Source organism: Protopterus annectens, chromosome 2.part1 (genome assembly GCF_019279795.1).
Source record: "Protopterus annectens isolate FY-2018-M chromosome 2.part1, PAN1.0, whole genome shotgun sequence".
NCBI lineage: Eukaryota > Metazoa > Chordata > Ceratodontiformes > Protopteridae > Protopterus > Protopterus annectens.
The window spans coordinates 584836145-584860885 of NC_056729.1; the positions used below are offsets into that span (position 1 = coordinate 584836145).

Consider the following 24741-nt stretch of genomic DNA (forward strand, 5'->3'; position numbering starts at 1 on the left):
TGGCCAGTACTAAACTTCAGTCCCAAATGCACGTAACTCTGTTACAGAGTTTCTTCAGATAAATAAGAAGTATCTCAGAGGACATTAAAATAATGTTCATGCTAAGATATAGTTGAATTGCAGTGCCAGAGAAAACACTTTGTGAATTCCATTGAATTTATTTATTTATTATTTATTTTACATTTGTTAACCGGGAAATTCCGACTGAACCAGGTCCATTTTCAGAGGAGGCCTGGGAGAAAAGCTCCAGCATCAAGTTATACAAATACAGTACATCCAACATAATACACAAAACAGGTTGCATCATGTATGCTGAGCATAGTAATATAACAAGAAATTAATAAAACACTCCAGGTAAAAGAAGATATAGAACATAGATAAAAAGACAATGTCAGTTATACAATGGTAAGAGAAGAAAATATATCAAGTAAGATTCTACAGTTAAAAGTACCCTTTCAGATGACCAAGTCTACAGGGGATCAGAGATCCAGCATGTGATCAGAGAGGAGTTTGGGGAGTTAATAGTAGTATGGGTAGGGTTATGTGATACAAGGGCATAACCAGGTACTAAGAAGGTGCAATTTGAGGGAGTTTTTGAATATGGATGTGGAGGGGGCAGTGGACATGGATAGGGGAAGAGAGCTCCAATTTCTGGCAACGGTGTGGAAGTAGAGCACTTTCCCTGCATTATTGTTAGCCTTGGTGATGGAGACGAGAGATTTTTCACTGGATCTTAGGTACCAGTTTGCAGTATAGACAGTAAGTAGGTTGGATAATGAGGGGTTTTTTCAGGATATTTGAGAATATTGTATGCTTTTAGTTCTTTTAATGCAGCACAGTGAGGGTTTTAAAGGTTGAGTTAGTAGCAAATTTGGCTATTTTATTGTAGCATGATTCTAGTTTGTCTAGGTCACATTATCTGATTTGGGTAAAGATTGGTGCTGCGTATAATAGAGTTGGGAGGAGGTAGCTTTTTGCAAGAGTGACTCTTGCTTTTTGTGAGAGAAAGGGCTTATGCCTGTATAGGAAGCCTAGTTTTTTTGTGTACTAGTTTTATGGTATGTGAGATGTGAACATCAAAGTGGAGATTATTGTCTATTTCAATGCCCAGAAGTTTGGTGTGGGTAGAAGGGGAGATGGTGGTGCCGTCCTTAGATGTTATGATAAAGGAGAGGGTTTTTTTTTATCTATTAGGGGTAAATAGTAGCAGTTTTGTCTTTTTGGGATTTAGAATTAGTTGGATAACTGATAACCATTTTTCTATTGAGTTAAAGGTATCTTGAGTGAGTGTATGTAGGGTGGTGGGAGATGAGGCAGAGCAGATCAGGGTTGAATCATCCGCATATTGTATGAGTGTGGCATGTTGTGTAGAGCTATTGAGGTTATTTGTGAAAATAGAGAACAATAGCGGCCCAAGTATAGAACCCTGTGGGACTCCTATGGTGATTGGAAGTTGTGTAGACAGAGTTCCTTTCCACTGGACTGATTGTTGCCTGTCAGATAGGTAGCTTCTGAACCAGGCTATATTAGAGGAGGTGAAAGATAATGATGTTAGTGAGTCTAGTAGAATGGAGTGGGAGACCATATCAAATGCTTTTGAGAGGTCTAGGAGAATGGCTGATACATATATGTTATCATTCCTGTGTAGGTTTATATGATTAGTGAAGGATAGAAGGACTGTGGTAGTGCTATGATGTGGACGGAAACCGTGTTGTGTGGTAGATAGTAGATTGTGTGTTAAGAAATGTCATCACTTGCAAGTGGATGCATTTCTCAACAATTTTGGATAAAGGGCAAAGGATGGCAATAGGTTGGTAGCTGGAGAATTCATAAGAATTACCTCCTTTATGGATAGGAATTATGTGAGATACTTTCCAGAGTTTGGGTATGTAGGATTCTAGTATGGAGCGGTTGATTAGGATGGAGACAGGATATGATAGCCATTTCTGGGTTGCAGCAGGTATGTTGTTAGCTGCCAGTGTGGTTGGCTTTAGTTTTAGGAGGAGTTTTTGGATTGTTGAGGTGGACACTGGTGATAGGCTGAAAGAGGGGATGATGTAGGGTAGGTTAGGTTGTGATTGAGGTAGACTGTTTTTGGTTATTTGACTGGACAGGGCTAAGATGGATTTAGTAAAATGGTTATTAAATTGAGAAGCTATGTCTAGGGTATTGTTAGTAGAGCTGGGTGCTGGAGTAGTGGTTTTGCCTGGCTTTAGTAGGGAGTTAATGACATGCCAGAATTTTTGTGGATTATTTGAATATTTCCTTTGGGCACTAAGAAAATAATTTTGTTTGTTTATTTTGGATTCAGCCTTGGCCTTGTTTCTAAGTTGTTGATAGTATTGCCTGGAGTTAGGGGCTTTGTCAGTTTTCCAGATTTTCCAGGCTTTATCTCTAGCTTTTAGTAAGGCTCTGGTGTCCCTATTTAGCCAGGGTGCGTAGTTGGCTTTAACTCTGATCTTTCTGCTGGGAGCTAGACTGTTAAGGATGTTAGAGAAGGTAGTATTGAAGTAGTCTACTGCCTGGTCTAACCTAAGTGTCCTTAGTGGTTCCCAATTGCAGTGGCTTAGGACAGTATTTAGGTATTGTGGGGTAAGATTACAGTCATCTTGTATGAATTTGTAGACTACTGGTTTGGGGTGATTGGAGTATTTATGGAGTAGGAAGGTGGGGAGATGATCACTTAGATCATCTGGGAGATAGCCTACTGTATTGTTTTGTTTGGAATAGTTGGTTAGTGTCCAGTCCAGTATGGATTCTTTCTTTGTTTTCTCATCTATTCTAGTTGGTTCTTCAATTAGTTGAAAGAACCCATATAGATTGATATGTGCAGAGGGGCTGCTGGAGTTACAGGCTGCCCAGTCAGTGTTAAGGTCTCCTAGTAGGATTGTTTCCTGAGGTAGATTGTCCTTTGTCCAGTGTAGGATGTCTTCTATTATGAGTGAGTTGTTGCCTGTAGGTATGTAGTAGCATATTATATTGATCTTCTTGGTGTTTCTTATTGATAGGACAGAAAATAGGACCTCAGCATTTTGAAAAGTGGGTGGTGTGGTGTGCAGAAGCTGGAGGTTAAGGATGTTTCTTCTGTGGGGAGACATGCGTGAATGGGCGTACCTTCATAGAAGGTTGTGCATCAGGGCTGGCAACTCGGCATGTAAAAATCTACTGCCAATCATTAGCGGACCGGAGTTCCGCTGTGGTGACCCCTAACCGGGAAAAGCCAAAAGAGACAGACAGACAGCATTTTGAAAAGTGGGTGGTGTGGTGTGCAGGAGCTGGAGGTTAAGGGTGTTTTTAAAGAGAATGGCTACTCCTCCTCCTTTCCTGTTTGTTCTATCAGATCTAAGTGTATTATACCCTGGGGTGGGGGGAGTCTTCATCTTGGATTCTGGGTTTAAGCCAGGTCTCTGTAATTGTGAGTATATCAGGGTTGTAGTGGACTATGAATGCATGTAGGTCTGTTAGCTTGTTGGTAATACTTCTTATGTTGAGATTTAGGATCAGCAGGTCTGATGTTTGTCTGGCTGAGAGGGGACCTGGATTTGAGTGAATGTCACCAGAGGTTAGCAGAGTTTGTAGGAGTGTCAGTATGTGTTTTTTTAATATTAATTGTTTGTGAGCTTGGTCTATGAGAGTTTTTCTTAGTGTGGTGAGATGGTGTCATTTTTGTTAGTGAGTAATATGTAGTTGTAAGATTTATGATTGTGGGGAAGATGTAGAAGTGTGAGTGGGTTTGAGAGGATGGGCTAGTGTGGGTAGTGGGATAGGAGTAGTTGTGCAGTGGTAGGTCTGTTTGTAAGGAAGTTAGGAAGGTTAGAGATAGTAGAGCTAGTGATAGGGATGTGAGTGTGGGTAACATGATACTACTTTGAGTGAGTAGTACAACTAGGATACCTGGTTGGTTGTGTGTGAGGGTAGAGGTGTGTTGTCTGGGAATGTGTTGTTGGGAGTGGGATCAGTGTGGGATGTAATTGGATTGGAGGGTGGGGGGAGGTAGGATGAGTGGGTTGGGCTAGTTGTTAGGGAAATAGGGGTTGGACTACTGGTCAGATGATTAGGGGTTAGAACAAAAGTAGAAGTAGTGGGGGGGCGGGTGAGAATAGGGAGCAGGGAGGGGAGCGGAGCAAGCCCGAGCGCAGCGAGTGTGAGCGAAGTGGGCTAACACTGACACCAAGTAAGTATGTAGTGTTAGCTTAAATGGTTATATGTTAAACTGAAATTTTAACTGTAGCTTAAACTGTATGTTTGCACTAAGTTATAGAATATGTTATGGGCACAGAGTATAATTTTCTGACATTCTTAAAAGGATATTGAATTAAAGCTGGGGTTAGTTACAGATGAAACATGAGAGGACATTAAATGCAATTTTATAGATTTGAGTATTTCTCAAAAGAAAATTGACTTTAGTTTGGGGGGATACTAACTGGAGAGCAATTTACAGCTGTTTATTCCTGGTGATGTACTCATCAGTACAGAGGTTTGATTAAGGAACTATACAGCAGAAATGTACTAATACACTCACTAACATTTGTTTAAGTTAATGCAGGTAAGGTATTTTACTGTCTAGACACTTGAAAGTTTAGCACCTGCATTAGTGTTTAGTCTTTTTAGTTGTAGGACAAGTGTCTGTGGGTGCCCAGTGCTCAATAGAATATTTGAAAATTCCACTGCTTGATGTGGGGGGCAGAGACCTGCTTGACCTGAAGGATGGCTTGGATTAATTAGTGTTTAGTCTCTTTAGTTGCAGGACAAATGTCTGTGGGTGCCCAGTGCTCAAGAGAAAATTTGAAAATTCCACTGCTTGACCTGAAGGATGGTTTGGATTATTTGAATGCAAAAACTTACAGGAGGATGATTACAAACCAGGGGAGACAACTGCTGTGGGACTTGAAAACAAAACTTAAGGAAATAAATCCAGAATGGCCACTGGAAGGCCTTATAGTGAAACTAAAATTCAATTATTTTGGCCACATAATGTGAAGACAGAGTTTAATAGAAAATACATAAATGTTAGAAAAGACAAAGTAAAAGAAGAGGTCAAAGAGGTAAGTTGGACAGATAGCATTAGTGGAGTGATGAATATGAATTTGTAGGAACCTAAAGAAGCAGTTTTTGACAGACAGGTTACAAAAAGTCATATTCAGATAAGTTACTAAACAGCTATAGCATGCAATAAGTCAAACCATTCATAAGTACCAGCTGGTCTGGTGTTTTTTTTTATTTTTATTTATTTAAAAGTATGCTAAGAGCTAGTTAATTTGTGGATTTTATGTGCAACCATGACAAGTTAAATTATTCCCAGTGGCTGTGAAATCCAAATAAAAAACATATTCTATATACCTGCTTCCTTTTTTAGAAGACGTTCAAAGTTAGTTGCATCAGGTAATATATATGCAGATTTTATTTCTTCTTATCTTACTTTAGCAAGATTTAATAACATTGTTTCTTCCTCATCCAGTAGAAGAGACATTGGTGCTTAGTCTTCGCTAAAATGTACTGTTTCTAGTTCCACACTATCACTTTAGCCACCAGGAAAACATCCAGTTAATAACATCATCCTAACTCTCACCAGACATGTCTCTATACAACAGTAAAGATAAGCATTCTAGTACCCTTTGTGCATTTCAGGTAGTGTGGTTGAATCTAAGGCCTTAAGTTGGAGAGCTATTCGGTTACGTGGTAATAAGAGGGTAATAATAATGTTGCAAGGGACTAGGTGAGTTTAGTAGTTAATGTGTCTGACTCAAAAGGCTCAATATGTGACGTTTATTTCTGAAATGTAATTACTGTCTGGGGAGCCTGTGCATGTTCTCTGTTATCTGAATGAGTTATTTGCAAAACACATGATGGTTGATGGGATAGTTTATATTGTTCACCCATGCAACATTTACATCAAGGAGCAAGTCATTTAACAGGCTAAAAATAAAATACAGTAATTGTAATTCGATCTAAAAAGATAGCTCTTTTTGCTTTTGCTGTTGTGACAGTGCACTTAACGATGGGACAATCATATATGTATGTATCTGTATGTGTGTGCACGCACATGTGTGTCTGCATGTGCATGTACATAAGCTCCATCTTCATGGTCTGCCAGTTGCAACCCCTTCCCAACAAATGTACCCCACTGACTGCCAAGAAGTGGGAGTAGTAGGACATAAGAAAAGTCATGAGCCCGCCATGATGATGGCCCTATATCCCTCTATCAGCACTAAGTAAATGGGAGCTTAGCAGACAAATGTGCACTGGTGACAAAGGACACTCCTCCATATGATTTTGTTGGGTAGTACAGATACTAGGCTAGGAAGAATGAACAATTCAGTCACAGGAGGGGGTTAATAGTCACCAGAGAAAAGATCATAGAAAAGAATAAAAGACATCAGTATTGAGAAAAACTAATACAAAATGTATAATACATTGCACATACAGCAAGATAATCAGTTATCTGCTTTTACAAGAGCACGTGTATACCCCCCCCCCCACACACACACACACATATATATACACAATTCCCTACTGCATATTGCTAAGACTCTGGAATAAATTCAATATATTTTATTCATATGGAATCATAGTTAGTCTGTTATAACTGATCCATCACTTACTTTTCTCTGAAAAACAAAGCAGTTGGTCTTCTTTCTTACCACAAATTATATAGTACGATTATAAATGATAGTGTCATACTAACAGAGAATTAAGGTGACCTGCATGACATGGGTGCAGATTATTAGTGAAATGTGTGTAACCAACATTCCATTCATTCATATATTTAGTGAGATGTGTGTAGCCAGCTTGCCATTTATGCATATTTTTAGCAAAATGTTTATCAGCTACAGCAGCCATGTCTAGTTGGTAAGACTGAACCTCTCACACAGCACAACAAAAATCAGATATCTCTTCCTAGCAATCGTATACCAAGGTGATAAAATGACTGTTCTCTGAAACAGAAACTCTTGCGATCTGTGTTTTCATTGAATAATTGAATGGTGTAATTAAACAAACTTGCTTGCACAGTATCATTCCAGTAAGATGTGTGTGTGTGTGTGTGTGTGTGTGTGTGTGTGTGTGTGTGTGTGTGTGTGTGTGTGTGTGTGTGTGTGTGTGTGTGAAGTGTACAGGGCACTACTGATATTATCTGCTTGCTGTACATTAAAGACCGTCTGTTTCTTAATGGACTGGATAATTGTATGTTCATCTCCAGTGAAGGCCAACTTTAAAGCATCTGTGTTATATTACATTCTTAAGATGTTTAGATGCTTTAGCTAAAATATCTCAAACACACAAAAAAAAAAAAAAAAAGAAAAGAAACATTCTTTGGTAGAAGGACTCTTCATGGGTATGCATGTGGTTTAGACTGATGAAGAACACAAATTCCTAGAATTAAGTTATCGGTTGCGTTTTATAGAAGTCAGAAATGTGTTTTCAGCTACAAGCAGATCTTTCTGAATCTTTATGGAATTTTAAGAGGTTGAAATTCACATGCAGAACTAGACACTATGGATTTTTATGAATAATTACTAGACATATGTATTTAGTGCTAACACTTCAAATAAAATGAGACTCTGTTGTTCACTTGTATGCAAATTTTTGTCCAAGAGCTCTGTTGAGTGATAATATTTGCAGCTTTAATGACACACATTCCACATTACCAAGTGAAACAAAATAGCAAAGGCAAGTTTTTCTTTCTGCACAAGTCCTGTCAATGATCCCACTATTATATTACAAAATGCTTAATGAAGTCTTATGGTTTTACAGAAGTTTCTCAAAATGACTACAAACAAAACTTAGAAGAGGAAACCTTAAATTAAGGATCTTAATTTTTCATAGCCTGTTACTGTTTCACTGTTTTGCATTTTGAACTGGTGACTCTGTAGTTCTTATGCATAAGAAAATACTAGACCAGTTCACACATGTAAGCTATGTGAGCGACTTAAAACGCCCATTGCTTTGCTGGACAGTTTTATGGTTGAGATCAGCGTTCAGTTACATTTCTTTAATGTGTCTTGCTGCAGTAGCCATTTGCTTCTTATGTTGCATGCCAGGCAAGCACAATGTCTTTTAATTTTCAGTGACCTACCAGGATATACTTAACAAGAATTCTTCATTTATTTTCTCAAAAGATAAATTGCAAGATGCATTTTAATGGCCCAAAGAAAACAATATTCCACATACTTAATATTACCATTGTGTTTATCCCAAAATAGCTATAATCTGGGGGAAAAAAACACAGAATTGTTGCCTAGAGTGCTTCGTTCACAGAGCTTTTTTGCTGTTGTCATACATACTCACAGCTACTTGAGAAAGGCTGTGCAACCATGCAGAACTGTTTTTGTCACCTAACGCTGTACTCCGTCTGAGGCTGCTAAGGCATTTTACCAGCCATACTATGTACAACTGCGTAGATTAACTTCTGCACATACAGTCACCCATTCCTTTTTAACCATTTAGCACAAATGCATGCACAGATACACAAAGACATGCATACTTGTGGGTGCACAGGCAGACACACACACACACACACACACACACACACACACACACACACACACACACACACACACACACACACACACACACACACGGATCATGTTAAAATAGTTGACATAAAGCCAGAGTGACAAGGAGCCCAGCTCAAGATGAATTACTATGACATCACCCTTAACAACAGAGGAATGACTCCTCAGATTCAGGTTCACACTCCGTTGAGCTTTCAAGACTGATTTCTATCATTCAGAACTGTCTGTTTTTTGTTAACTGCATCTAAAATTCTTACATGTGTTTACACTTAGATGAATGATAACTCTTCTAACTCTACTTGAAACACTGTGACAATTTATACATGGGTATGACATTTGCTGCATAATCATGGATACACCTGTTAAACACAGGTCTGAAATATTTTTCTAGTAGATTGGTGGTTTGTAGGCTTTGCTGAACTAAAACGTGGAAATGAGTTAGATATGTAATGTGAGATTTTCTCTCTTCCTGCACATGAAAGCATAATAAATAAATACATAAGCAAATAAAAATTGTAGGTGCCCACAAATTATTATTAGTTTTCTCTGGACAGACAAGGAAGCTTGCATATTTACAAAAAAGACTCACAGTATATGTATTCATTGAGCTATAATTCAAATTCATCTGCTAATAATACTATCAAGCATAGCATTCTGTGAACTGCCTTTGCATCTAGATAGAAGGGCAGTTTATCCTGTTTTGGATGACCCCTATTTTTGCAGCCTCTGACAACCTAAATACTGGAATGCTTTCTTGTCAGCATGGTACTTTTATTTCTTAGATCTATTTATGAGCACGCTCAAGGCAAAAGTGTTCAGAACACAGAAAATATTTGTTCCACAGTCATAATAAAAATAAGGTCCTGAAATGCTGGGTATAATTTTGAATATTTTCTGCAGATATTTTTTTCTTTAGCATAGAGATGTATTTAGCATAAACTGAAATTAAGTTAGGAATGTCACAGTGACAGATGGCATTAATGGATTTGTCTGCCTTACCATGTTGCAGCTTGTGTGGATTCTTCCGTATCCAGGCATAGAGGTTGGCAAAGTCACAGTCACATATCCAGGGGTTGCCCTCTAAGCGTATAATCCGAAGTGAGGTCAAGGACTCCAAGGCAGCCACATCAAGTTTCTCCAGGTTATTGTCATTCAGTTCCAGAACTTGGAGAGAGTCCAAAGTCTGAAAGGCAGCCTTGTTCACAGCTGACAGGTTATTGTTCCCAAGGCATAGCTTTATCAGTTTGTCTGCTGCCTTAAACACCCCTGCCTCCAATTGAGTCAGGTTATTGTAGCTAAAGTCCAGGAAAACGAGTTTTGAGGAACTACTGAAGGTCCCCTGCTCAATAGAAGTTAAAGAGTTATTTCTCAGATCCAGGTAAACCAGATCACCATAAAAGATGAAGAAGTCAGGCGGCACTGTTTGTATTCTGTTGTTGGCTATAAGAAGTTTCCGTACATCCAGAGGGAATGAGCTTGGAAGGCTTAATAATCCTCGATCCCTGCAGTCTATGGTATGGTAGTCCAAACAAACACATACAGTAGGACATGCCTGCCCAGAGGGTGAAAAAAGGGAAGTGTAGAAAAGGACAGAGAGCAGAAAATAGAAAGGAAAACATGGCAACATTGTACAGAGTTTAAAATCTCTGATCAAGTCAGAGAGAGAGACATTTTGTTCGGCTGAATAGCAGCTCCATCGGTGAATGCATGTGAGTGTGTGGCTGCAACTCTGTGTGTGTCTGTGTGTGTATGTGTGTGCATATGTGTGTGTGTGTATGTGTGTGGCTGAGAGTGACTGTGCGTCTCTCTCTGCTCCTCTGGTTTGTGACTGTGTGTTTCTACAGAGATCACATGTCATCACAGATCAGGTAGCACCATGCTGGGGGGAGGAGGAGGAGGAAGGAGGTTTCCACGGAGGGAATCAAATTTACTAATAGGAGAGCATACCAAAAGCTCCTACGCAATGAGCTGCATTCCAACAGCAGACTAGATACATTTGGAAGAAACTCTTCTCATGTAAATCATCCTCTAAGGAAACCCCACTAAGACGGCATGTGATACGTTGCAATTCATTTCTAATGTGTTGCTACAATATAAGGTGCTTGATACATTATGCAGCGGACTAGTTATGCAATGCTGTTTGGATTTGGTTGGAAGAAAATTGTTTAACAAATGCTTGCAGCCTGCTAAACAGAGAGCTATGCATCCATAACTGTTTGTGGGAAATCAAGACTTTGATGTCACATCTGTCTTACTTGCTGAATGTGCTCCACCTGTTTTACTTTCTCAGTAAATCATGTATAATTCTTTTTTTAAGCAAAAAAAAAAAAATTAAATTAACACTTATGACATTTATGTTTGATAAGTACTGCTACAATCTAATCAAACCTAAGGTTTTCTTAAGCTTTTTCCATGCATTTTTGCAGGTACAATACTGCTGTGCTTCTTTTTTTCTGAAGGCAAGCTGATCTGGGGAATCACCTCTGCTTTTGCAAGGCAGCATAGTTGAATGCATAGAACTGTCCACACCCGTCCACAAATTTAATACCATGATTTCCAGAATAGTCTGCTCATATGCATGTTGTTAACCCAAGGCAGTGTTTAAAGATTTATTTTTAACAGCCCCAGATATTTTCTAAATATCTTTTTTCAAATAATTTCTAAGACAAAACCCAAATAAGTTTAATTCCTGTGGTCCACACCATTTTTGCCTGAGAGCTTTGCTGAAGATTATGTTATCCAGAACGGTATATAAATACTGTAGGTATGGTCCTATCAGATATGAGCAGTGGAACATTAGTCATCTGCAATCTTTAGCCCCCTTCCCAACTTCTTTGAAATGCATTTAGGATATAATTATCTCAGATCTTGTTAAGGCTTGGAATTTATCTGTAATAATTTAGTTATTTTGTCGTTTCTGGCTATGTGCGGCAGAACTACATTTGCTCATTTGTTTAATTTTCTTGCAAAGCTATATGACTGACTAGCTATAAAAATTTAGGTATGAAGTGGAAACTTAGGTCTACTTAAGAAATTCAAGCATGCATTATGCCAAAACATAAGTGCAGGATTCAGACTCAGAGCTTTAGGATGTTAGTTTTCAAGTTTTGATTATTTAATGCACTCTTGACATTTAGCCATCTGTTCTTCCTTTTCTTTTTAGGGCTTGGAATGTAACAATGTGCAATGTAGCACTGTACAAACAAACGAAACAGCACCAGAAGAAAGTAACACTGGGCTTCCAGTTAAAGCAATGACACATGGGAGATAAAGATATAAGAATGTAGGAGAGAAGATACTCAACAATGCATAACTGTCATAGAGGAAGACTAGGAGAACATGATGTTTGTGAAAGAACAAAAACACAAGGCTATGGGAGAGACAGTGTTAGTGAAGTACAGAGTATGGCCAGTTGTGAGGAAAGTGCATGCAAACAATTAATACACAACTACAGACATGCAATGAAACTGCAGTATGACAATACATGCATTATTATCATGCAGAATATGGAATGTCACCCGGACATATCTATGAGCTGCTAAATCTGCTCAGCTGTGCATATAACTACCCATCTTATATCAGCACAATTGCTGAACTCCACAAATAAGACAGCCCTTAATTCTCCTCCATCTCATTTTTAACCAACTGAATCCACATGCCACAAGTAGTTCTTTTCTTGCTTAGTGTCAGACTTGTGGACTTAACAGCTAAATTACTCAGTCACATTTAAAGAAAGTTAAGATGAGGAGAGACTCAAACATAACAGTTGAACAAATAGCTCATCAGCAGCTCAGTCTTAACAGTGGTGGATTATAATAGGGGTAAAATGAGCAGACAACCTGTGCCCATAGCTTTATGTAGCCCATGCCTTGCCAACAAACACTCATTCCATCATGTTGATAGCACAGCCAGAAACGTCCTTCTTTCTTTTCCATGAATCAACAAACAGATTATATCCTCACAGCATAGTACAATATAATACAGTACAGGAAGAACCACCAACAGCATGGAAGATTAGACTGCTGCTGTTTTCTTGCAGCTGGTACTGCTGAGAGACAGCTAAGACTGGCTTCAGATGAAGGATGGAAGCACAATGATCAAAAAATACCCAAGGTGTATTTATTAATTCAGAAGGCGTGTGTGTTTGTATATAAAATGCATCAGTTATTTGATTTTTAAGCCTGAACAGTGCACTGCCTGGCATCATGACTTCCTCAGAGACACACAATACGCAAATGGAGGCAGAAAAAAATCACACTCAGCACACTTGACTACAGGAAGGTGCTTGTTAAGAGTTTAAAGCCTTTAAGCTTAGTCCTCACCACTAACTGCCAGACATCCTTATGCTTCTTCATTTTCTGATAAATCATCTAATGTTAAAAGTTAGTGAGCAGTCAGTGAATAATGCCACTAATTAGAGTTCTGTGAGATATTAATGTGCTGCTTTCTGTAGTCAAAAATGCAGAGTTAAACCCTTTCACTTCCATTTGCCTTCTGTCTTACACTGACCAAACTATTATTCATGGTCACATCTGTGTCTCTCTGTATAAATATTTGGCTCCTGCATGACACTATTCCAGTTGTAACTAACAAATTATTGTAGTCGGTTAATGCTGTTGTTTTCTGTGCCATGGTTTTTGGGTTTATACCCTTCTCTCTTTTCACTTCTATATGGTACTTGGTGCAGAGGGAAAGGCTTTGAGCTGTCGTTCTTGTAGTACAGAGATTTATTCCCTCAGCCTTCATTTGTTTAGTGTATGATGTGTGAAAATTACTTAACAAGTCAGTACTTTGGAACAACTGTAAGTTTGGACTAGGCTCCTCTGTGATCTCCTGGATCACAAGCCTTCGAACCAGAGTAATTATGGTGTAAAGAAGAAAATTGATTGTAACAAACAGGTGCATCCTTGTTATGTTGACAGTGTGTTTATTATTTATCTGTGAAGAGAGAGCACAACCTGAAGTTTATGAGTTTAAAGTTAATATTTTAACTATGAAACATTTATATATATATATATATATATATATATATATATATATATATATATATATATATATATATATATATATGGGTCTAGGACTATTCACTGAAAGCGCATTTCACTGAAACACATTTCACTGTGCACAATTCACTGAAAGCTCAATTCACTGAAAACACAATTTACTGAAACACATTTCACTGAAAGTTATATATGACCTTTTCCCCACTGTTGTGTGACCCTGGAGTTAATATATATAATAAGGGGGGGGTGTGGGGGGCATAGCCCCCCACTTATTTTAAATATTTTGAACTATATACATGGATACTTGCAATTCCAATAAATTACTCTTTTCTGAACTTAATATATATCCAAAATATGTGAGGGGCTACGCAGCCCACACTGCCACTTACTATATGTACTAACTCCAGGGTCACACAACAGTGGGGAAAAGGCCATATATAACATTCAGTGAAATGTGTTTCAGTGAATTGTGCACAATGAAATGTGTTTCAGTGAAATGTGCTTTCATTGAATAGTCCTATATTACTTTGGATGAGATGTTAAGCTGAGAAGCCGTCTGCTTGAGTTGGTGGTAGTTCAGGTGGATGTCAAAGATCCCATAGCACCTGTTGAAAAGTAGGGGCTCTTTATTTAAAACACTATTTACAGTACTATTTAAAACTTACATATTGACATATTTACAATTTATGCATTGTACAACTTTCCATTTCTTTCTGTTATTGTCATACAATCATAATTATCTTACTTTTCATTTTTGTGTTAAACTTCTATCTTCATTATCCTTATTTGACCACAATCCTTTTTCCACAACCATCATCTATTTTTTCTTAAAATTACTGCTTGTTTCCATTTACCATTAAACATGATTTAACTTATCTTTTCATCCCAAATGGTCCACACAATATAAAATAATCTTTTATCTATTTTTACTAATATTTTCCTTATTTTATGGCTATAATATCTGTACATAATCTTATCCATATTTTTTTCATTTACGTCCATTATATTTTCAGAGAACTTTTCTTTACATCATTTTTCCCTACAATTTTGCAACCCTTATACGTTGTAAGACAACACACTCTGTAGTTTCTTCTTACCATAATATATACAAACTCTTTTCTGACTTTTTATATAGTAAATTCCATTTACTGTTAATTTATTAATTACTATAGTCTCCATAAAAAATTGTGGCACTTACTTATTATACCATGCTTTTCATACTTCTGTAGCTTTAAAATTTAATTCGCTAGCTCAGCCCAAGGACTGACATAATAATATCGTATCATAATATTTTATACCTCACTTTCCTCTTATTTTCAATGTCAACACTTTTTCATTTTGCATAAAATATTTTTTTGATAACATCTCATTTCTTTATTTACAGATTCTTTTTCTCTTTTGAATTTTTTAACATATCCCAATGCCGCACATATTTGCACTTTAGTAAATTTACTAACTTCTAATTTTATCATTTATTTAAAACAAAACTTTATATTGATTTAAAAAATGATATAAACAAATTGGGTTAGTAATCCTAAACCTCACTCTTCATTATCCATATATAAGACTCCTCTCTTCACTGGATTCAATGTCAAACCCCATATAAAAGAAAATAAAATATTTGTAGTATTTATTTTCTGTAGATTATTGGCAACATTTAGATTTTATCCACTTGCTTAATATGCAACATTGCCTAGTATAAATGAATTAATCAAATAAACGTTTTTATTAAATAACAGCTTGCATGTTTTCCAAAAGCAAAAAATGCCTTTGTTTAATACATTGTCCTTTTCCATTGCTCCTCGGTTATATTTCTAGTCCCAAATCTTATTTCTAACACAGAGATTTCTTTCATCAAAAAAGTTATCCCTCCCATCTTTACTATATCCCCTACTCTTTTGCTGTTTTCTTTAAAATCATGCCTGCAATGCTTAAATATTGATATACATAGCATATAAGTTATTTCATCTAAACACTGTTTCTCATAATCAATATAATATTATCTGTATAAGTAAACATAACTGGAATGTTATTCCTTCATTAGTAATATAAGTAACACCTTTGTATGCAAATTTACATCTCTAAACTAATAAATTCATAACTAATGCAAATAATATGCTACACATCAGACATCCCTAATGTATGCCATTTTTATATCTATTTTTTTTGCTTAACCACCCATTCAGTAAAATTCTTACTTTGTTTTTATCATGTGTAGAACAACATGCATTCTTAATTTTCTCACTAATGTTATACTTTTCCATAATTGTCCACAAAAGGTCATGTACTGTATCAAATGTTTTATTTAAATCTCCTGTCATGAGCTTGGTTTCATCTGCCCTGTTTATAATATCATCCAAAAATGTCCTTACTATTGATAAAAATTCCTGTCATCCTTTTCCCCTTAAACTATATATACTGTCTTCCATAATACATTTTATTTTACTTTCCAGTCTCTTCTGAATTATCTTCATAAAATCATATTATCCCAGTTGTTCAATACTATAAGTATCAAATTTTCAATTTTATTTTTATCTTCCTTTTTTACAAAGATTTAAGTATATCAGTGTATAAATATTTATAAATAAATCCTTCATTTACACCCTTATTCATAACTTTTAATAGGTGCTTTTTTCTGCCAGTTCATAAAATTCTTATAAAACTGGTATCCTATTCCATCTTGTCCTGAAACTGACCGACAGTATAACTGAATTAATCAGTACCTTATCTAGTCCTTGCCAACAAACACTCCATATAGGAAATCTCATTTTTCAATTCTTTATTTTCTTAATTTGTAAATTTTTTAACATGCCATTCTTTTTTTCTTTCTCCCTATTTTGAAACATTTTCTTTACATAATTTATTACAATATTCATAATTCGTGAGAGTTTCTTACCTCTCCTCTATCATCTTTCATTTCTCTCATTATACTAACATTCTCTTTAAGTATGATACTCAAATAAGATAATACCACTTCTCTTTTTCTTTATTTGTAATATATTTTTAAATAATAATTCTTTAATTTTCTCTTTATTCTTTTTATAAGTTCTACATTATCTAACACAATATTCTCTAGAAGTCCACTGTGAAGCCTTTAAAATATCTATATACATTATTTTATAATTTCTTTCCACTTTTCTTACATCTGACTTTCATTCTAAAAATATTTATATATATATAAAAAACAACCACGACAAAGCACTCAGGAAACCAGCGTAACAAAGTGAATACATGACGTAGATTTGGGCAAAAAAACAATTTATTTAACGTTCACAAAACACCACATTTTCGTCCTAATATATCCAGGACTTCATCAGACATAATGAATTCATTGTGTTCCCTCCTTATATATCCCTCTCCTAATTGCTTCAACGTCATAATAGATCCCAGTTAAGTGAAATTCCGAAACCATTTAATTTTAATTAGTATAAAAGAGAACAAAAGGCAGTTTAGATAATGAAACTATTTTGTTATTGACAGAATTGATGGAAATGGTACTTAAACACAGTTTTCTCTATTTTGAGGGTGAGTTTTTCAAGCAGACAAGCTGGGTGGCTATGGGGGCCAGATGTGCCCCCATGTATGCCAATTTAGTTCTGTCCACTTGGGAAGAGAAATGTGTACTCCATTCTGAGTATTCCCAATATTGGAGTTATTACAGATGTTACCTGGATGACATAGTTTTTTTTTGAATGGGTCTGAACTTGTACTTAATGAGTTTATAGATTATTTGAATAGTACCACATCCTTTCTTATATTTACACATAACATTACTCATGATTGATTACAGTATTTGGATGTGCTTATTGAAAAAGTACCAGGAGAGAAGATATTCAAGTCCAATGTGTTTAGGAAAAAGACATTCTCAAATTCCTATTCATTTTTCACTAGTGGGCATCCTTTCAGTCAAAAGAAAGGAATAGTTAAAGGACAGTTCCTTAGGAGTTGCAAAATGACCTTGAATGATCAAGACTATGTCATTGAGAGTGGTAAATTGAAGGCTATGTTTATGCAAAGAAAGTACCCAATAGAGTTGTTAGAGCAAGTGGAGGGTGAAATTTTGAAGGAAAGAAAAGGTAGATTCAGCCCTATCTTAGGTGAGTCTGAGCGGATTAACAATCGAGAAGTGAGTAATGATACAGACAAAACTAGTTGGAATGGCAATTTTATTTTGAATTTCAGTAGTAATATCTGCCTTATCAAGGACATTATTTTGAAAAATAGGGAGAGATTTGTGAGATACTCTGACCTGGATTCATTATTTAAAAAAACGCTCAGGTTCACCTATAGAAAGGGCAGAAATATAAAAGAGTTGTTGGAGAATTATAAGGTGAAAAATTCTAGATCAAAGAAGGGCACATATAACTGTGGTTACTGCGCACAATGTCCGCATGCCCTGCAGGGGGAATCCATGGATTTGATAGGTAGAAAAACAAAATTGGCAAGTAATGTTTACTGCATCTGTGACACTTTTGGAATTATATACATCGCTATATGTAAATTTTGTGGTTCTTTCTATATTGGAAAGACCAACAGGAAATTAAAGCGATGTATATATGAACATATGAATGACATCAAAAAATGTGATATTAATAATGGTTTGTATAAGCATAGCAAATAATGTGCAGAAGCAGTTTTGGTGTTTTTTGAGATTGAAAAAGTTGAAACGGATCCACGGGGAGGACCTTGGGAGACTACCATTGAGTTCAAGGAGCTTCTTTGGCAGTTGAGGTTAGAAGCCAATAAGCCCCCAGGACTCAATGAACATGTTTCATTGGCGCCAGTTCTTAAATTAAGATCTGCCAAGCTTTGACATAAACTATGTTAAGGGTTTTCTTATATAATTAATTTTACAGATACAAAAAAACAAAAAACAAGTTTTCATGGACTGCTCAGTTTTTATCAGGGTTACGTTTTTAGTGCAGCCACAATTTTGTACAAATATTTATTACTAGGTTTTTAATGTCAATATGTTTTTTTTAAAAAAAGGGGGGATATGTTTGTTTCATAGTTATTCATAGTCATTAGATTTACTTAAAGTTATTTTGTAACGTTTTGAAACATCAGTTATATGTAATTATATATTTATATTAGTGTTGAAACATGTTTTTAAGTAGATGTATGTTTGTATTGTATTTTATCGAGAGAATGTACATAGAAATGTGTCAGCATTAGTTTTTCATTCTTTATTTTATACTAATTAAAATTAAGTGGTTTAGGAATTTCACTTAATTGGGATATATTATGATGTTGAAGCAATTAGTAGAGGGATATATAAGGGGGGAACACAATGCATTCATTATTTCTGATGAAGTCCTGGATATATTAGGATGAAAACGTGGTGTTTTGTGAACGTTAAATAAATTGTGGATTTTTTTTGCCCAAATCTACTTCATGTATTGGCTTCATTATACTGGTTTCCTGAGTGCTTTGTTGTGGTTGCTTTTTAGATTTTTTTAAAGCAATTTTCCTCTTTTGTTACTCTGATTTTTATATATATTTTAAAGCTAGACACCACTTTAACCAGTTTTTATAACACAGCTTTACTCCATCACATATCGCCTACTCAGAGGCGATCTCTGCCTAACATACAAAGCTATGTCAAACCCAGAGCTGTTGGACATGCTCCATTTAAAGAAATCCCAATCCCTCCGAGCTACATGCTCTAGGGACCTAAACCTTGTCACCACAATAAACTGAACATGCTGGAGGAATAGATTCCTGTCCCAGCTAAAGTGTTCTGATGAAGTCTGCCATAGGGCGGATGAAAGCGCTTAACATATCCTTGCTATAGAAGTGGAATTTATTGCAGGAAGCTGCGTACAGCCTTTATTACCGACATCCAGCTTTGGTCGAGTGTGGTTCTTTGTGAGTGGATTCTGCTTGCTATATGTCCCAGAGACTTCCCATACTCTGGAGCAGACTACCTATCTATGTCAAACAGAGCTCCTCATTAGCACTCTTCAAGAAAAATCTTGATGACTGGATGGGAGATAGAAAATTCTCCCAGGGGATTGCTTCTGTGGCTCTGCTCAACAGGGGCACAGGAAAATAATTTTCTTGGGTGGCGAAAGCCAGGGTACCTTTTTCGCTAGGCTTGTATAGGCCCTAGGGCTAATAGCCTAGTACCTACCTATGAACCTATGGACACTTCAGTGGAAATGTTATCATTCCATAATTGTATTCTTTTTTCTTTCCATTTTCATCCCATAATTTCTCCTTTATTCTTTTTCTTCCTTTTCCCAATTTGATACACTCTTCATTTTCCTGTATCTCTAGCCATATTGCTGGATGAGCTGAAAAGCCTGTTACAAGTATCTCTCCCTCAGCTATATTTAAACCTTGTGATATAATGAAATAATCTTTTTAAGACTTATATACACCTTGACTATATATCCACAAATTATTATTCCAAATCTTTAAATTACCACATTTTATAACTTCAAAAAATGTCTTCACATCATTCTTCTCTTCTTTTTTTTCCTCACAAATTGCAATTTAAATATCCCATTAATATTATATTCATATTAATTGCTACATAGTGGATTTTGTGAAAAGGATGGGCATGGCTGTGGTGAATATGTATTTTAACAAGAGGGAGGAGCATAGGGTAAAATACAAGAGTGGAGGAATAAGCACACAGGTGGATTATATCTTATGTAGGAGGGCCAGTTTGAAGGAGATTGGAGACTGTAAAGTGGTGACCTGGGAAAGTGTAGTTAGGCAGCATAGGATGGTGGTTTGTAAGTTGATGTTGGTGATCAAGAAGAGGAGGAGGAGTGTGAGGGCAGCACCAAGGATCAAATAGTGGAAATTGAAAAAGGGTAATTGTGAGGTGGAGTTCAGTGAAGAGTTAAGACAGGCACTGGGTGGCAGTGAAGAGTTACAAAATAGCTGGGTAACTACAGCAGAGCTAGTAAGGGAGACAGCTAGAAAGGTGCTTGGTATGACATCTGGACAGAGGAAGGACACAAAGGAGACATGGTGGTGGAATGAGGAAGTACAGGAGAGTATAGAGAGAAAGAGGTTGGCAACGAAGAAGTGGGATTGTCAGAGAGATGAAGAAAGTAGACAGGAGTATAAGGAGATGAGGTGCATGGCAAAGAGAGAGGTGGTGAAGGCTAAGGGTAAGGCATATGAAGAGTTGTATGAAAGGGTGGACACTAAGGAGGGTGAAAAGGACTTGTACCGATTGGCTAGACAGAGGGACCGAGCTAGGAAAGATGTGCAGCAGGTAAAGGTGATAATGGATAATGAGGGAAACATACTTACAAGCGAGGAGAGTGTGTTGAGCAGATGGAAAGAGTACTTTGAGGGGTTGATGAATGAAGAGAATGAGAGGGAGAGAAGGTTGGATGACGTGGGGATAGTGAATCATGAAGTGCAATGGATTATCAAGGAGGAAGTAAGGATAATTATTAAGAGGATGAAGAATGAAAAGGCTAATGGTCCAGATGACATACCTGTGGAAGCATGGAGGTGTTTAGGTGAAATAGCATGGAGTTTTTAACCAGATTGTTTAATGAAATTTTGGAAAGTGAGAGGATGCCTGAGGAATGGAGAAAAAGTGTTTTGGCACTGATTTTTAAGAATAAGGGTGATGTGCAGAGCTGTAGTAACTACAGAGGGATTAAAATGATCAGTCACGGCATGAAGTTATGGGAAACAGTAGTTGAAGCTAGGTTAAGAAGGGACGTGATGATTAGTGATCAGCCGTATGGTTTCATGTTGGGAAAGAGCACTACAAATGCAATGTTTGCTCTGAGAGTGTTGATGGAGAAGTACAGAGAACTTTAGAAGGAGTTGCATTGTGTTTTTGTAGACTTAGAGAAAGCATATGACAGGGTGCCTAGAGAGGAGTTGTGGTATTGTATGAGGAAGTCAGGAGTGTCAGAGAAGTATGTAAGAGTGGTACAGGAAATGTACAAGGGTAGTGTGACAGCGGTGAGGTCTGCAGTGGGAGTGATGGATGCATTTAAGGTGGAGGTGGGATTACATCAAGGATCAGGTCTGAGCCTTTTCTTATTTGCAATGGTGATGGACAGGTTGACAGACAAGATCAGACAGGAGTCCCTGTGGACTATGATGTTTGCAGATGACATTGTGATCTGTAGTGAGAGTAGGGAACAGGTGGAGGAGACCCTGGAGAGATGGAGATATGCTCTAGAGAGAAGAGGAATGAAGGTCAGCAGGACTAAGACAGAATATATGTGTGTGAATGAGAGGGAGGATAGAAGAATGGTGAGGATGCAAGGAGTAGAGGTGGTGAAGGTGGATGAGTTTAAATACTTGGGATCAATAGTTCAGAGTAATGGTGAGTGTGGAAGAGAGGTGCAGAAGAGAGTACAGGCAGGATGGAGTGGGTGGAGAAGAGTGTCAGAAGTGATTTGTGACAGACGAATATCAGTAAGAGTGAAAGGGAAGGTCTACAACAGGGTAGTGAGACCAGCTATGTTATATGGGCTGGAGACAGTGGCATTGACAAAAAGGCATGAGTTAGAGCTGGATGTGGCAGAGTTAAAGATGTTAAGATTTGCACTGGGTGTGACGAGGGTGGACAGGATTAGGGATAAGTATATTAGAGGGTCAGCCCAGGTTGGAAGGTTTGGAGACAAAGTCAGAGAGGCAAGATTACATTGGTTTGGACATGTGCTGAGGAGGGATGCTGAGTATATTGGGAAAAAGATGCTAAGGATGAAGCTACCAGGTAACAGGAAAAGAGGAAGGCCTAAGATAAGGTTTATGGATGTGGTGAGAGAGGACATGCAGGTGGTTGGTGTGACAGAGCAAGATGCAGAGGACAGGAAGAAATGGAAACAGATGATCCACTGTGGCGACCCCTAATGGGAACAACTGAAAGAAGATGATTAATTGCTACATAATCCACAATGTTATGAAATTAATTTTTCTTATCTTTACTTGAAACATAGACATACAATGCTGTAATTCTACATATCTGATTATGCCATCTGAGATCTACAGTAGTTAATCTTCCCATCATTGCCAGTGTTATACAATATTATCAATAACTTGCTACAAAGTACAGCTATGCCATAACACAATCTTTTTCCTTGGTTCCATATTGTATCTCATCTCCAAATTTTCTTTGTTTGTAATCTTTCTTATCATGTTAAAAATTTTACATTTTCCAATATTTTTACATTGATATCACACTTACTGCACCAATTTAGGATGCCTATTTTTCTACTTATATTTTAAAACTATTTACATTTACTGAAAAAACTCTAAAATTGTCATTATGTCTATGTTGTAGCTCACCAGAAATTTTGTAAATTTGAAGTATTTATCCCATTTCCATCATCTATTTCCTTTCATTTTCTCTTTTATACTTTAAACTTATTTTTCTGTCTGTTACTCTTTTGCCAGTATAATTCTTTTTATCTTTCACTATTTTCCAATTTATAAATTCCTCGTCACTAATTTCAGATTCTTCTTGTACAATATCTTCTGTCTTTTTCTTCTCTTTATCCTTATCTTTATTTTTATCCTGATCTTGCTTCCCTACTTCCTCTTTATCTTATAATGGGACCATTTCTTTTCTCTGATACTGTTGTCTCTTTTGTTTTCTTCTTCTTGATCCTTTTTCTCTAGATTACAATCCATCCATAAATGCCTAATTTTGTTACATTTATAACATTATTCAGTTCACACATTTTTTGCATCATGACCTGTTTCCCTACAAATATAACATTTCCTCTTAACACTGTTACTTATCAATAATCATCTTTTCCACAGGGACAAAAACATGTTTTAGGTTGTCCCCAGTATTTTACAACCTCCCTGTTACCTTCTACAGTTATCATATGAAGGGTATGAACATTTTTTCTTTCTCCATTTCCAGTAAAATGTAACAGTCCCATTCATCAGTCCATAACCCCCTGTTATCACATACTTTGCTAATGTCCATAACTTCGTTACAAAGTGTGCTTAAATATCTCTTTGAAGTCTCTTTTTCAACTTCAGTTCGAAATTGAACATGTGTTTCCACTTTGTTTCTCTGTGAAATGTTTTAATCACATAAGGTTTCCATGGATTACAGTTCATTTTTTTCATACCCCCCCCAAAAAAAAACTTTCCATAACTGGACCAGTCTCAAAGACAATATCACAAAATGTCTCCTTATGAATAAAAATAAAAGCTCTTACAAATTTCCATTGATTGCTGACAATTCCTTTCCTCTGTTTACCTCTTATTACTTTCCCCTACAGTTTCCTTAACAGCCTTGACATATGATTTGTTTTTCTGGCAATCTTCTTTTAAAATGGCTTCCAGTTCATCTGATTGGATTTTGTTCATACGTTCACTCCATGAAACATCTTTTCCACAGTCCGACTCACTGTGCAACAATAATTCATCCAAACTGTCATGCTGCAACTCTCCCGACTGGAGGGTTGTAATAAAACATCCATTATTGTTTTGAATATTTGCTTCTGATGAAACAAATTTTGCTAAAACAGCTCCTCACAATTCTGTAAAGCTTCAAACACTAGCATTCGCCTCTGTGCTATCTGCCAGCTCGGATCTCCTTGAGCTCTGTTCTCCCAGCTGCCACTGCTCTAGAATTAGAACAAGCACTCTTTTAATGAGTAGGGAAAGTCCCATGATGCCCCATACAAACTTTTCCTAGTGGTTTGAATCTTACCTACTGTGTGACCTTGAGAAATTCACTTAATCAGACAGTGCTTTGGGACAAGTGGAAATAAAGGCTAAGCTCTTTAATGGTTTCCTGATCCACATTCTTAGTAACCAACTATGAATCTTTGGTTAATTTTTGCTAGCCATTTCCTGTTGCTTCACTAATCTGGTTCAGGAAATGCTATGGTAGTATCAGCACACCATTTGTTTGATGCAACATATTCCATTTATTCTTCGAAGTGCAGCAGGCAAAGAATTTGTAGAAGAAGCAATGAAATGCAAAATTAGTTGCTACCAGTAACACCTATAATAAATTAGTTGTATTTAATGTGGAATTATTCAGATGACTTTTAGTTCTGCAGAGATTTGCATAGTGACATAACATATGCTATCAGGTGGTTAATATTTCTTATGATCTCGTCATAAGTATTCTTCTATTGAAACTGTGCTAAACATTTGGCTATTATGGTCTAATGCCAGTGATCTTTGTACAAATTCATGTAGTTCATACAAAGCTACTAAGAAAGTACATGTGATGTATTTCTTCATAACGATAAGGGGTGTACACA

At 36.7% G+C, this 24741-nt stretch overlaps 1 protein-coding gene across 1 annotated transcript in view; it reads right to left on the minus strand.

Annotated features, from left to right (window-relative positions):
• Positions 1-10370, minus strand: part of LRRC38 (leucine rich repeat containing 38) — an 848191-nt gene extending 837821 nt beyond the window's left edge. The window contains exon 1 of the mRNA XM_044062360.1: positions 9513-10370. Within this exon, the coding sequence (XP_043918295.1) occupies positions 9513-10140 (628 nt within the window). The 5' untranslated portion in view covers positions 10141-10370. The remainder of the gene's footprint in view (positions 1-9512) is intronic.
• Positions 10371-24741: the final 14371 nt, after the last annotated feature.